The 16295-nt window shown below is 36.4% G+C and overlaps 1 protein-coding gene across 1 annotated transcript in view; it reads left to right on the top strand.

Annotated features, from left to right (window-relative positions):
* Positions 1-16295, top strand: part of CSMD1 (CUB and Sushi multiple domains 1) — a 1092711-nt gene that overhangs the window by 931470 nt on the left and 144946 nt on the right. Inside the window, exons 34-37 of the mRNA XM_068183622.1 lie at positions 2459-2662; positions 3824-3948; positions 4531-4627; positions 10147-10251. Coding sequence (XP_068039723.1) covers positions 2459-2662; positions 3824-3948; positions 4531-4627; positions 10147-10251 — 531 coding nt within the window. The remainder of the gene's footprint in view (positions 1-2458; positions 2663-3823; positions 3949-4530; positions 4628-10146; positions 10252-16295) is intronic.

The raw sequence follows: 16295 nt of genomic DNA, 5'->3' as shown, positions 1-16295 counted from the left end.
GACCAATGGGAACACGGCAGGGGCGGACACGAGACTTTGGGGTGAGTGGGACCGCGAGAACAGGGAGACGGGCACGGAAACCACAGGAGTAGGGAAAAACTCGGGGGATGCACAAGGGTACAGAGAACTGGAAAACTAACTAAGAAAAAACCCATAATGTGAACCCAAACCTGGGATGCAACAATTCCCCGCTTTAAATAATATAAAAAAGACAGTTGTTTCTGTTTGGATTCTTGCACAGTGGCCTCTTCTGTTAGCTTCTTCTGCTGCTGCGACTGCTTTGTAGATGGAAAGGGCTTGGGGATGGTACTGGAGCTGCTTTTTCCCTGGGTGTTTGGGGATAGGGGAACTGGGACAACAACTTTATAATAAACACGACCTGGAGACATACACGGTCTGAGGTAGATGTGGGAAAAGTGCTTTTTAGGGAGATGTTGAGTCTCTCCCTTTTCTGCGGCACCTGCGATTGGATGCAACCCCTTGGCTGGTGGGATCATTGGTTGCATCCACTGGCACTGTATTGCTCCGACTCACTGACTGTCCTGGTGTGTAAGGTTTGACATGCCTCCTGGGGATCCACTTGATTCCTGAGGGCATGGATACGCAGGCATATCCCCGTCCCCAAGTCAAGAGTGGGAATGGACCCTGGATTTCTTTAGAGTCTGGATCCCTCACTAATACTGGAGGCCTCTCCTCTGGCTGGAGCTCCTGATGTTGTTTGAAATGTCTCAGGGCTGGCGGTTCTTGCCTGTCAAAAGAGCAGTTTAGGAAATTGATAGTAAACAAGGCCTTGCAGAGCCTCTCGTGGGGTGACAGCACTCACACATCTCCCCACTGCTTCCGGAGGACTTGTTTCAGCGTCCGGTGAGTCCTCTCTATTATGGCCTGGCCGGTGGGGGAGTGAGGAATCCCGGTATTATGCTGGACCCCCCATTCCTGCAGGAAGTTACTGAGCACCCTGGAAGTATATGCTGGACCATTATCAGTTTTTATTGTGGCTGGGACCCCCAAAGTAGCAAAGGCGTGTATGAGGTGTTTTTTCACGTCTGTGGCTCTTTCTCCTATGTGGGCTGAGGCGAAAGGGATGCAACATAGAGCATTTACAATTATTTAAAACTTAATTATAATTCTGAATAGAGCAAATGACAGTATAAGAAATAGGATGAGCATAAAGTTATCAATATTAAAATAAGTATGTATAGGCTCTATACACCTTGTCTTTTACTTAGTGACCGGGGTAGCTGAGCAGGTGTGTTGGGGATGTATACAGCTGTACCCATGAACAGATAGAAATATCACACGTCACTAATAAATAAAACTAAATATAGTTGTGATCATGTTTACATTACACCATGCTTGAAAATTTTCCAGGAATAAAGTGAAACACCCACCTTTTTTTTTTTCTTTCCTCCCTGGGCCATTTTGTGTTGTTTACTTAGGGACTAAATGGCAGGCAATTTTCATGGTGTTACTTATTCATATCTAGATGCAGTGATGCTCTAAAGCTGTTGAACAAACCAAGATGGTGAAACAAAGCTTTTGAACATGCCACTCACACAGAAAAATTGCATATATTTAATAAGATTATTTTAATGTACCTTTATTTTTTTATACTGTAAAACAGAGATGATATTGCACACATTATACCTCTTTTATTTTCCATATACATATTTTAGTTTGTTCTTAAATTGCTATTTACTACAAAATGATATGTAGTAAGAGCAAGTTTTATATATGAACAACATGCAGAATAGCAACAGTCAGTAGGCATAAAAACACCTGTTATCAAGAAGTGTTTATAAATAATGAAGCCAAAGGGAAAAGTATCCCATGGGCTTCTAATTAATGTTATTATTTTGCTCTTTATATATTGCTTGCAGTCTTTTAACTGTTCTTGTATCACATCAGGTTTATAAATTCCCAGACATTATTGATAAAAATAATTGTCAAAAGAAAACACTGAAATAGCCTGGAGAATGTAGTGTTATCACTTTATATTCTCCAATATGATAAATCAAATATTTGTAAGATACTATGTTGTCTTTATATCTCTGATTAGCTACACCATAAAATTTGTCTGGTCTTTTAATAGGAAAGTTCTAGTGAGAAGTCAAAGGCCCCATATTTATAAGTGAAGTAGGTGGTAGATGTAGTATCCTGTTGTTGAAGAGGGCCACAGAAACACCCACTGATCTTCTCATGTCTAAAGCTGCGCATCCAAAGTCAAAATGTCTCTGAGCTGCCATGGCACTCACATAACTATACACAAGTACAGCCCAAAACCACATTCCAGCTAACAGCCATGAAATCATTAGTGCATTCTTTGAGAATACAGGAGAAGAGCAAGTAACATGAATTAAGCTCTGTCCTACAAGAAACAATCAACATTTCTACTGGTCTATGTTTTTATTATGACTGTCATTTGTATTCATGACTATATTTTTCTCTCTGTATACAGCTGTTCCACGCACAAGTGATACACAGTGTAGCTCAGTTCCCGAGCCTAGATATGGAAGGAGAATTGGCTCTGAGTTTTCAGCAGGCTCTGTTGTTCGATTTGAGTGTAGTCCTGGCTATCTGCTACAAGGCTCAAAAGCTATCCGATGTCAGTCTGTACCAAATGCCTTAGCTCAGTGGAATGACACAGTACCAACCTGTGTAGGTAAGCAATTACATTTACATTGTCTATGCTGTCACACGTCTCTGAATTAGGATTCAGGAATTGTTTCAGAAAATAGTATTTAACCCATATATTCACTCTCCTTTGATTAATATCAGTCATGCCCAATTTAAAAGAGCAGTTTTCCATATCAAGAAATAATTGAGTACCAGCTGGCTCATAGGCAGTATATTGTTTCATATAATGACTTAGATTATATGAACAAATGTGATGCACATTTTCTTGAACATTCATTATTTTCATGACTTATCTACGGCTTGAAATACAGGAAGGAATTTAATTCTCTAGAAGTGTCTTTACCTGTTTTATTACACAGTACTTGTAGTATATTTCTATCACACATAGGATAATGATTTATTTTTTCAAGAAAAAGTATAATGTACATTGAATAATGATAGCATTGTTAAGTATAGCAAATTTTATTTAGTCTGTCAATAGACCTGCACTGAAATAATGCTTATCACTGAAGTTTTTTGTAAATGTTGAAATGTTTTTGCCTTCTCCCTATTTGGATTTATATTCAAAAGTCATTGCTATTCATAGGTATTTACTCTAGCATTAATTAGAGTGTTCTAAAAATAAATGCAGGTATCCTGTTTTCTGCATATTCTGTTTTTTTTTTTTTTCTTCAGGTTTTTTTGTTTGTTTTTTTGGGTTTTTTTTCTTTTGTTGTTGTTGTTCTATTTTCTTGAACCTTAAAGAACCAAATGTGTATACACTAAAAAATATTTAATGTACTACACAGCTTGATCAACTAGATTCAATATTGGAACTATCTTGGGCTGTGGGTAAATTCACATTATTTCTGTACATCATGATTCTGTTTAATGTTATGTCTTTACAGTTTGTTGTTACTCTTAGACATGATAAGCATCTGCTGCTGGGCTGTTTCAGGCTGCACACATGCAAAATGAAGTTCATTTCTGAATTCTCTATTCAGGCGGGTTGTATCTTATGCTGGATATCATTAATATATTTTAAATAAGATGCATTCTCATTTCAGATGATTGCTTCATGTCTATGTGTTTATGCCACAAAAGCAGATTATTATAATTTTCTAGATTGTAGTAAAATTATTATTACTTCTCTGTTCTCTAAAATGGTTTCATTTGTGTAATAATTTGTGATAATACTTTCTTCCAGTGCCATGCAGTGGGAATTTTACTGAGCGCAGAGGTACTATTCTTTCACCGGGTTACCCTGAACCCTATGGTAACAGCTTGAATTGTGTCTGGAAAATCATAGTGACTGAGGGATCAGGTATTCAGGCAAGTCTGTATTCTGTCAAGCATGGAATATTAAGTACTTTGTTTGTTTATCTCTCTAAAAATTTAATAAATCAGTAATCCTATAATTGGGGAGTGGAGTACTTCAAATATTAGTGCTTTGGATAGCTTTATCTTATGTTACTTTATTTTCACATGTGGATATGAATGAGAAGTGATTAACAAGCAGTTTTCTGTTTTAACTGTGTAGTATATTGAAAGCAGTTCCCAATCCTTCAATCTGATATGCAAATACCAACTCTTTCTATCTGTTAGGGTATTACTGAGGCCCTTGAGAGTGCTGCAGCTGTCTTGATTATCTGCTCATTTACACTTTGAGTAATTATTTAAAATGATGCAACACACATGCAAAATCCTTCTTCCTTTCCTTGTGTTATATTTTCGAAGAGTCAACACAATGCAAAAAGTGAATATTGGTTTTTCATTTACATTCTTTTCACTGATGTCTCTTTTGTTTGAATCTCTTATTTTTATTTTCTTTGCTATGTGTTCTCTTTTTATTTTGTTGATTTTAGAACATGTTAGGGTTGTTGGCCTAAAAAGTTCTGTGGTCCTGTTTTATAGATCCAGGTGATCAGCTTTGCCACTGAACATAACTGGGACTCCCTTGAAATATATGATGGTGGAGATATGACAGCACCACGTCTTGGGAGCTTTTCAGGTTAGGATATGCCATGATTTAAAGATACAGTTTTTTATATATATATATATGTATGTGACAGAACATGTCTTTATTTGCTCACACATATAGATAAGGAGTATGTATTCATCATTTCTGATACCATTATGGAATGTTCTTGATTTTGGGAGGAGACTTCAGGTGGAGTAAGCATGTAAATATTCAAATTCAAAGAGGTTTTCAGAAGAAAATAGGGCACTACAATGTTTAACTTTGATTAGTGGAATTTAATTGGTAATACTTTCAAAAAAATACTTTCTTTTATCTTTCCTATCTCTCGCATAGAGGAGATACAGGGATATAAATTGGTACTGACATTCAAGGAGCTTCGCTTGATAGCTTTGTCTTAACTTACCCTTATTAGCCTGCCTTTCTCATGAAAAAGATGAAGCATTCAATCTTCATCTAAACTCACCAGACCTCACAGAACAAACCAATTTAATACAACTGGAATATAAAAAAACCCAGATAATTAGTTGTTTGAAATGTACATCAAGCACATACACTTCTTTTTTTTATATGAGACTTTTTTATAGAAAGAATGTGTTCTGTAAACCAAACCAAGAGAAAAGCATTAGGTCATGAATAATAATCCAGATTCATGATTACTGCTCTGATTCTGATGTAGCTAAAGCAGGTGGATTTTTGCCTCTGGTGATTCCAAAAACTTTTGAAGTATAGATGCATTTTCGATTAGTAAGGACATGAAGAATCAACTGAAAAAATTAATGATGAACACAATGCCACAAGTTGTGGCATATCCCTTTGGCCAGTTAAGGGCAGCTGTCCTGGCTGTGTTGCCTTCCAGATTCTTGGCTACCCCCAGTCTCCTCACTGGTGGGATGGTGTGGGAATGCCATGAGACTGTGTAAGTGCTGCTCAGCAATACCTCAGTCATCCCTGTGTTATCAATATGGTTTTGGTCACAAAACCAAAACACAGCACCGTGCCACCTACAGTGATTAACTCTATCGCAGACAGACCCGGTCCAAGAATTATAACATTTTATTTTAAATGCAAGTAACAAGGCTGTATGTGAAATTGCCAATAAGGAAAATGAAATTATGAAAATTAATCTACTTTTGGAAGTGAATTATGTGGCTAATATATTGGACCCATTGGATAAATAACAATGAAATTATGCATTTAAAAATATTCTATTTAACAAGACTCAAAACACTTCCTTATTCTACAAAATAAGTGTGTCATCTTGCTTTAACTTACAAGCCTTCCTAACTTCCAGGGAAAGTTAAAAAACTAGATTTTTTTATTAGAAATATTTCATTGGAGATAAAGTAGCATGGATTTATTGTGGATTTGTCTCTTGTATAATGAATGTCAGACCTAAAATGAAGAACTATTTTTCTGCATGGGAAAGAATATGTAAAGAGGACATGAAACCTTCTGTTCTCGAAACTGAACCAATGATGTGGCACTGAAACTGAATTCCAGGCATGATTTCATGAGTGATAAAATTTCTCTCTTACTAAATCTTGGACGAAACTATTATCTTCTGATTCACTCAATGTGAGTTCCTCTGTCTTCTAAATACACATTCAAGAGGTAAAGGTATACAGTTACTAAGAACTGACTAAATTGTGCTAATTATGTTGCAGAGTTGATTTGGAAAGGTGAATTCACTGAGTCTGTGTCTTTTTGGCCAGTCTGTAATCATTTCCAAGATTCCTGGATGACTGAGATTACCTGTTTGAGCTCGTTGTGTGTTCGGTGCACACCTTCTTCTCTATATAGCATTGGCTGCATGATGTGTAGTACAGATCCCTCCTTTGAATGTATACATGTATATATGTGTGTATAGACATAAACAGAGAATACAAATACAATAGTCGTTGAGGTTGGCATCTGGAGAATGTACTCTTATGATGGTAGTTAAATTTAGAAAGAAATTAGGTAGGAATGTGACCTATGCTCTATGCTTGTGCTAATCCAAGAAATGCTTAAAACGACCATTGATCTCCATTCTTGGCCTGGAAATTTATTAGATAGCTACACAGACTTTCACACATTGAGTGTAATGTTTACCTCTGGAATGAGATACATTATTCTTTGTTGCCATTGCTGATACTTGAAAGGGACAAATCTTCTGTAATAATATCATAATGGAACATTTAAGTAGGAAACCTATCAGTCCTCATTCCTTTATAAGGCTTCAGGTAAAACTTGCATGCATTTACTGCCTCCTACGAGAGTTGCCTATTTTCCGGACTACAGATTCTCAACCAAAAGGTTAGGAAGTCTGCAAGACTCCCTGTATCCTGCCATGGTATCCGTCTACATGAGCATTAGATATCTATACATCTCTAGCATGGAAATATCTATAGTTAAGCAATCATCAATTATATCTGCTCCTGCCCTTTAAGTACCATTTCTCTCTATTGACAGTAAAGGAAATCCAAAACAATTAGGACACTGCATCTGGTTACCACACAGAAACATATCTTGAATGTTTCATATACCAAATCCTAGAAAAGGCAGAGGTTAGCAAGTGAACAGTAGAATTCCAGATAGATCACAGATTCATAAAATCATAGAACAATCCAGGCTGGAAAGGACTTCACAAGATCGTGTAGTTCAACCTTTTGCAAGAAAGGGAACCTAGATGATACTGTCCAGCACTCTGTCCAGCTGTATCTTCAAAACCTCCAGTGACAGGGGCTCTACCATGTCACCTGAGTGGTTGCTGCAGGTCATGGTGGTTCCCACTGTAAAGTTGTTCTTTCTAATGTTAAGATGAAACATCCCCCTTTGCATCTTGGACCTCTTGCCCCAAGAGGTCTTCTTGTCTTCTCCTTGTGGCTCCCAGTGAAGTGAGAAGCCCTTTAGGTACTGGAATACTGTGATGAGCCTTCTCTTCTACAGGAAGAAGAGACCTAACTTCTTTGGTCTTTTCTTGCAGGGTAAGTTCTCCAGCCTTTGATCATGTTCATGGTCCTGCTTTGGACATCTCCAGTCTGTCCTTGTCTTTCTTGCATTGTGAGGACCAGAATGGGACACAATAATCCTCACACAGCCTGACAAGTGCTGAGAAGAGCAGTATGATTGCTTCTCTATCTCTGCTAGTAATGCTGCTCTGGGTGCAGTTCAGGAACCTCTTTGCCTTCTTTGCTGCAGCATTGTGCTGCTGATTCGTATTCAGCTTGTCCACTGTGACAGTCCCAGGTCCTTTCAGCAAGGCTGCTCCCCAGCCACACAAATCCTAACCTGTATCAGGCTCTTTTGCTTATTCTAACAGACATGCAGGGCTTTGCATTTGTCTCTGTTAAAGTTCATACTGTTCTTGCTAGTCTACTCTTTCAGACTGTCCAGGTCTTTCTGACATGTCAGCCCCTCTACTCAGTTCAGCATCAGCAGCAAACTTGTTGAGGGTGCTTTTGATTCCACTACGCAAATAATTTCTGAAGATATTGAAAATGTGTGGGGACCAGTATAAGTCTCTGGGGGTTCAATTTGTGACAGATAGCCAGCCTGAATGATTCCATTGAATACAGCAATTATGAGAATTAAAAACTAGCCTAGTTTATTTCCCACAGTGCAATAGGATCTAACTTATCATCTTAATGTATTCATTAAGATTAATACATTAAGGAATGTATTAACCCTTTAAGGAAGTAAAAGACTGGTGTTAAATGTTACCAGGTCCTACAAAGGAACAGAACTGCCAAGTGACTTTTGTTTGTTAAAGAGTATAATAGTAATTATGAATTAACATCCTCATTGTTACAGGACACCTTAAACATCCTTAAATACATTTCAAATTCTTTATGGGTACTGTGGAGGAATACAGTTTGTGCTGGTAACTGCGTGAGCAGCTGAAGTTCAAGCTGCTCATGGAGCTCTGGGTGGTGCAGCCTGAGGCAAGAGGCCTTGAACCTTGCACAGCAAAGGGCCCAGGGACCTCTGGTTCAGCCTGGTGATAAGACACTCAGAGACATGGCAGGAGCTGAGGAGCAGGGAGGAAGAGACTTTTGTGAGTGGTGAGACTGTGAGGGTGCAAAAGCCCAGGTTTTTTTTGTTTGGGATTCTCCTTGGAATCATCAGCTTGAGCTGTTTCAGTGTAAGTGCACTGTGAATAAATGGCTTTATGGAATGAGACATCCAGGACTCTGCTGCAGGAGACCTGGGGTGGAATCTGTGAGGAAACCTGGTCTGACTGTGAGGTTGGGGTGTGCAGGCAGTGAAACTCATCAGATGAGAGACTCATCAAAGTGGGACTCATCAGATCCCTGGAGCTGCTTGCTGTGAAGGGGCTTCCGGTCCCTGCCGTGAAAGTCTCTGGTGGTTAGAGTGTGACCACCCTGCCTGGATTGTCAGACAGGGAGGTTTCCTTAACAGATACTATGAAAAGTCCTTCTTCCAGGTAGATGCTTCATTTTTTTCTGTATTCCAGACAGATGTGTAATGTACTGTGTGATGTGAGTGCTCTGTACTGTCTGAATTTGGATACTTTGAGTTTCCATGTCAGATAATAAACACTTTTCTTAAAGGCCAGCTTCTCATCTTTCAGCTTCTCAATTTATATCAAGATTTTGCTTGATTCATTTTGAGATTTAGAAGTACTTACCAGTTCCTAGTTTAGATTGTAGACTTAGGAAGAGAATTCTTTTCAGCAGCTCTTTTTAAGCCCAAGTTTCAGGCTCACACCTAGGTTGCTGACAGTTATTTAGAAACAGAAAATGCCCCACAGGAGATGAGAATTTTTCTTATGCATCCACCATTGAAGTTCATTAGCTCCTTTATACTGTCTTTGAGAGTAATCATAGAAAAGGATGTAATTTTTAGCCTCAGTAGGTCTTACAGCTTTAGACAGTAGAATGTGAGTTGCATGGTATCATATGGTAATAAAATAATTGTCAGACTTAGCAATTCCAATGGAAAAGAATATATCTAGGTTTAGTGATAAGCTTGTGTAGCACACACAACAAGCAGTTTTATTATAGATATTTCAATTAGGAAAAGCTAGTATGTTGTTTTGGGTTTTTTTAATGTGTTGTACCTGCTTCTTCATTTTCTGTCATAACCTCTGAATTAGCATGAATGGTTGAAATATTATTGTGGGAAAAAGGTGTGGCATACACACAGAAAAAAATCTGGACCTCTTTGTTCTATACTGCAGGTTTTATAGAAATATGGGCAAACAGGCAAATGGCAGTGGAGCTTGTCATCATTATCAGATCCTTTAATAATGTGATTTTTTTTTTTCTCTTTACATCTCTTTTTTTCTGTCCAAGTCAATAAGGTTTCCTCTAAATATGATGGGATCTTGTTTGATTGTACTTACATAGTCTCTTATTATTATGGCTTGTAATCAAAATTTTCCTGCAACTTTAGGAGAAAACAAGGCAGAACACAGCAGAGTATTTGATTCCCATGTATGTAATGAGAGGAAAATAAGCTTGTCTGATTCAGTCCTGGTTATGTCTTTTCTATATGAAACTTCAATCAGTATGCTATAGTTTATTCCATAACTTTTCTTTTTCCAGGTACAACTGTGCCAGCATTGTTGAATAGCACCTCCAATCAACTTTACCTTCATTTTCACTCTGACATTAGTGTGGCAGCCGCTGGTTTTCACTTGGAATACAAAAGTAAGGCTCCTTGTTTTGTGAAACTTACTTGGGAAATGCATGCATATAGAAAGGGAAACAGATATTTTACATTATACTTTTTGCTTGCTTGTTTGTTTGTTTTTTTTTTTTTCTTTCCTGACTACCAAACCTTGTATAAGTGGTTTCTATTAAACTGAAATTTTAAATGAAGTGACATTTTAAATTGATGGAAGGCAGCTTTCACAAATTAGAAGCACATAACAAATTAACCTGGCAATTCATAACAGCATTTTTTAAATGTGAAGTTTAATACTGATGTGGGTTTTCTTAACTTATTTCAGCTTAATTCTGAAATTTAGGTGACAAAAAAAAAGTAGAAGTTAATTTCCCTTCTTGAAAATAGATAAAACCAGAGAAGATAATATATTTTTTCCTATTATTATGTGCATAGATTTATGCCTTGTAGTTCTTTCCTTTCCTTCAAATTATTTTCTCTCGACAAATTGCTATAAATGCAAAAAAACAGCATTTTAATCCCAGAGCTAAAAGAAAACACAACAGTTATCTTGGTAAATCACTGGTGGTATAAACAGAATAATTAAGAATTTTCATGGCAAATTCTGCTATATATAATCTTTTTGTATGTTTTGTGAGAAACTTTCTAAAATACAGAGGTGTGGAGTTACATAGTGGATTACCTCACATAATCATATTTAATTCAAACACATATGTATTATTACATCTCTCCAAAACTTAAAATACTATAGAGTAATAGTAAATTCAGTAAATATTCTTGCATAGCTCATGTGATTTTAATTGGAAATAGGTATTTCTAAGAATAGTCTGCTATTTATAAAGTACTATGATGAGTTGACTGTCTGATGAGTTCTTAGATGAAGGTCACAAAGTAAACCCTTATAATTTTTGAAGCAGCCTCTCTTTTTTCAAAGGCCATTCAAGATTTTCTTGAAAATGGAGTTAGCTTTTATATTTCATTGAGTCCAATAATAATATCTAAAAATAGTACTGTTGTTTTTATGTTTTGAAGAAGTACACAGAAGTAAATAAACATGGATTATTTTAAATAAATTCTATTTAGGATTGAGATAAAAAATTGTAAAGAAAATATAAAGCTGCATAGAATTTTGAAAGACTAGTTTTTCAGCTCATAATAAATATTTAAATATGTCTGTAGCCACAAGACAGTCCTATGTTTTCATTTAATTGCATAGTTAAAACATTTATATGCAAGTATGTTGTAGGGTTTATTTTAATACAATCATTCTAGTGGTGACGTAGAATGCAAATACAAATATTACCTCTGTAGGATTGTTTTTGGAATATAATATTTTGAGAAAGTTTTGGTTTTTTGTCTGTTTGTTTAAGTTATTTTTTGTCTGGGGGCTCCTCCTACACAACTTTTCCTCCTCCAGTATTTCTTTTTACCCTACAGTGAAAGTATAATTCCATATGAAGCATAAAGAAGTACACATCAATTCTAGAAAATCCTAGAATGAACATTTGAAATTTTTATATTTTACTGTATCAGTTTTATTATCTCTGCAATGCAGCTCCTGCAAAAAACCCTGTTCTGTTAACAAGTAAAATCACTTAGAGTTATGCTTTTTTTTGTCTCTCAATTGCCAATTTCCCCACTGTGCTCTGTTAAAGCATCTACTGGACTTCAGTGGTGCCAATATTTCAGGGCCAGTGTTTCTTAGAAGGGCATCTCAGTACAGGTCAAGGTAGCAATATTGAGCATTCAGATCTTAGCTAGCTATTCTGTTGACAGTCTGACAGGAAAGAAAAGTTTTGGGTTTTTTTACTTGGCTACGTGGTATCTGCAGGGCTAGTAGGAGTACAGTATACCTCTGTGTGACTGAACACAGAAACTGAGAGTGTTCCCACAGCAAGAATTTACAGGTTTATATTGAGCAGTCACCTTTTCAGATCAAGAAAAAAACGGAGAAGGAAATACTTTTCTGTGCAGATATTGCTAGTATTTGATTATGAATTCTGAAGTCTCAGATCATTTGCATTTTCATGGGGGCCCTGGCATGGCACCAGTGTCAAACCACGACACTCACCTAATATTTGAAGCAGCATCTGAAAAATAAATATCTTTGGTTCAGAAGTCAATCTAAAATTTGGAATAAAATGTTGTTTTGCTGAAGTGTTGTATTAGTAAAGAAAACAAAAAATATCAGCTATGTGGGAAAAAAAGCATTCAACATAAAATGCTTTGTTAGAATGTCAGATACTTTCAATAAATTAAAAAAAAAATAAGGAGAACAAGATTAATAGTCACAGAGTCATAGAATATGCTGAGTTATAAGGGACCCATCGGGAACATTGAATCCAACTCCTGTCCCTGCGCACCTGCATTGTTTGTTTGTCCCTTGATTATTTCTAGATAAAACGCTTTGCAGATGTAACTTTCAGGTATAATATAAGGGGGTTCAGTTCAATTCTTTCATCTTCTTGCAGAAATTTGAATAGTTATAGTGGGGGTCCTCAATATATGCTTTTAAGGCTGCTTTACTTAATAAGGTGAGCTAAGCAGCTTTAACAGGATTTGTATCAGCTTTCTAATTACCAGGAAAAATGGTCCATCATTCTGTGTCAACTTGTACTCAAACATTTTGTAAAAAGTAGTGGAGCACTAAGATCAAATGTATAAAGAACACACCAGAGTTGTGAGCCCAAAGACTTAGGATTAATGTGTGCTTCAAAGGGGAAAACAGGACTTGGATCCTGCTTGGATTTATGTAGAATATAGCCAATTGATCATGATACTTAATGATTTTCAGTTATTGATCAAAAAAATTAAAAAAATTAGCAAGTCCTCAGAGAGTAAAAATTGGTAGGCACAATTTTTATTTCATTTCCAAGTAGGTCATTTTGTTCCTACAAAATTTTTTATAGAAATTTGGTGGCTTTTCTGTGGCCCTGATTGAAATTTAATAATGACTTTATTGGAAGTGTTTAATTTATAGTTATGCTTATTTTAGTATTTGAGTAATGCTTCAATAAATCAAAATGTCCTTACATATATTTCCTGCTCTTTTGTGGAATGGGAACGGATTTATTTATGAAGAGGTTTTTTGAGTAATCAGCTGCTGTCAGAAACAAGAAAAGTCTACAGTTGTTCTGATTTTTCATCAAATTTCTAGGAAACCTACAGAGATCATGGCATATTCTTATTTTAAAAAACAAAAACCCAAAATATGAAAATTCATGGCTACCTACATCCATCATGGTAAATAGCCTTATAGTCCTTTTCGCCTTCTACATGTATATCATTCCCAGTTAGCATTAAATGAAATTATATGTACTCATCAGTGGACACTGAAACCTTTGATAAGGTTTTAGATATAAGTATTTAAGAAAAGAAAAAGCTGTCTGCTTTTGAAATGGTGAAAGCTGTAGTAATTTTTATACGGCAAAATTTTTCAGATGCTCTTTTCATATTTCACCTTGTATCGGATCTTTTTTTTTTCCTTACTTGTAATTGGGAACCGGACTAGTCATTTGGTCCAAGAACATTTAAAACATTTCAAGAAAATTATTTAGGTAAATGAGCTTTGTTTTAAATCTTTGGGGATTAATTGAATTAGGCTCTGAGCAACCTGGTCTACTGAAAGCTGTCCCTGCCCATGGCAGGGGGGTTGGAACTAGATGATCTTGAAGATCCCTTCCAACATGAAACCTTCTATGATTCTATGAAAATATTACCTGAGTAGGAAGCGTAGAGAATGGTGCCATGGACTCACTGTTCCTTACATAACCAGAATGATAAATTGTTAGGACAAAGGCCACTAAAACCTTTCCTAAGCAAACACCCAGTAAGTGAATGTTAGTCCTGAAACAGTTAATTTATTAAATATAAAATGAACACTTTATATATTGTGATGCCCAAAACTGCACATAGTACTCAAGGTGAGGCCATACCAGGGCAGAGTAGAGCAGGACAATCAACTCCTAAAAATGACATTAATCTATTAAAAAGTTTCCAAAGGAAGGCCATGAGGACAGTGAAAAGCCTTCCCCTTCTCATACGGGGGAAGCTGTATGAGGAGCAGCTGAAGTCACTTGGTCTGTTCAGCCTGGAGGAGACTGAGGGGAGACCTCACTGCAGTTACAGCTGCCTGTGAGGGGAAGAGGAGGGGCAGACCCTGATCTCCCCTCTTTGTTGACTGATGACAGAATCCAAGGGAATAGCCTGAAGTTGTGTCAATGGAGGTGTAGATTGTATATTAGAAAAAAGATTTTTCACCCAGAGGGTGTTTGGTCACTGTAACAGGCTCTCCAGGGCAGTGGTCACAGCACCAAGCCTGACAGAGCTCAATAAGTGTTTGGAGAATTATCTCAGTCACATGATGGGACTCTTGCGGTGTCCTGTGCAGGGCCAAGTGTTGGATTTGATGATCCTTTTGGGTCCCTTCCAAATCAGCATATTCTATGAGTCTGTGATATAATTACTTCTCCAGGGGGAAGACAGTTAGGAATCAGTAGGAAGACAATTAGCTTTCCTACTATGCATACTAAAAGAAAAAATCCATTCACAATAAGAAGTTGTTCAGCACCTTGACTCCAAATTTGTAATTAAAATCCTACATCAGCAGACTACAGCAGGGATAGAAGATATGAAGTGGACCTAGTAGTGTTTTGTCTAGCCTTACCTTTTACATAAATTACAAATCAGAGTAGTAGGCGAAACTGCTCTAAACTAGCCATTACAGTATTCTGCAGAACCCTGATGTCCTTATATAAAAAGTCTTCATTACAGCAATAGAAAGTGAGAATTATTTAGGAACATTCCCTTCATCCCAGAAAAAATTCTAAGGAACAAGGCACAACAGAGGAGAGTGTCCTTATATTGCTACTAAATTGTTTACGCACAATAAAAATTATGCCTCTACAACTTGCATATCATATTTTAGAATAAATAGAGACGTATTTCTACTTAGAAGATATTTCACCAGTGTAAATGCTATAAACCTGCCTGGGTTTGGATCACTATTTTAGGAAAAATCTTACTTCAGCAAGATATATTTAGTTTGCTATCACTTGATCACATATCTTATATTCCAAACTGTATATTGTTTTGAAGAACTTTATAGAAATTCATAAATACTTTATAAAAGCTTCAGCCACTGATGAAAGCTTATTCAAATCATAAATATTTCAAGATAATTTAAATTTTTGAATAAGGAATAGTTTTCTTTCTTGAAGCATTTTCTTCCTTTCAATAATGTCTTTCTCTTGCCCTCTCCATTTGCAGATTTTTTCTATGTATGTCTTTATTTTCATGGGAAGGATCTGGACTGTCAGCTACTGCAAACCTAAGTCTATGTCTATTCTAGGCAGTGCATAGGTTTCCTTTGTAGCCTTCAAAACCACACAAGTCTTAAGGCGAATAATATAACTTTGTCATTTACTTTAGGATGTTTTTATGTTAGACATCAAGACTGTAAAAGTTCATTTGCCCAGGTTAAGTGGTCTACTGAATATGTATGTGGTGGTCAGATCGATTACGTAGGTTTTTGTCCCTTTGTTTCATTGCTATTTCATTGTATGTTTTGCTCTTTCATTTGTTTTGATTTTGTTTTGTTTTGTTTTTCAAGTCAGATACACAAACTCATATACTTATAATGAGTATAAGGTACTGACCAATTATTTCTTTTCATATGAAAAGAAATAATTGGTCAGTACCTTAGAAAAATTTCCTTCTGGTGACAACAGTATTGTAGGTACTGTTGAGAGCTACTATGTCATGTTTCCTGCTATTTCAGAAGGACTGTAGGTTTTTAAGATGGTTGCAGCAACCTATGGTTAACAAAGCAGTAAAATATGCAACAGGTTACTGTAGAAAAGATGAGAATTAATAATTTAAGTAATCCTTCATATGCATGTGCAGGAATAAATACCAAACAACTATTTTCACTACCACTAACAAGTCAAATCAAGGAGTGTTTTGTTGCATTCCTAATATGTACAACAGTAGGAAGAATAAATATCTCTGTTATTTGATTGAATTACTTTTTAATCTAATGAATGAAGGAATCAACTATCCAAATTGT

Source organism: Anomalospiza imberbis, chromosome 3, assembly GCF_031753505.1.
Source record: "Anomalospiza imberbis isolate Cuckoo-Finch-1a 21T00152 chromosome 3, ASM3175350v1, whole genome shotgun sequence".
In the NCBI taxonomy this organism is placed as follows: Eukaryota; Metazoa; Chordata; class Aves; order Passeriformes; family Viduidae; genus Anomalospiza; species Anomalospiza imberbis.
The sequence above is the reverse complement of the archived record's forward strand: the minus strand, read 5'-3'. Positions and strand labels throughout refer to the sequence as shown.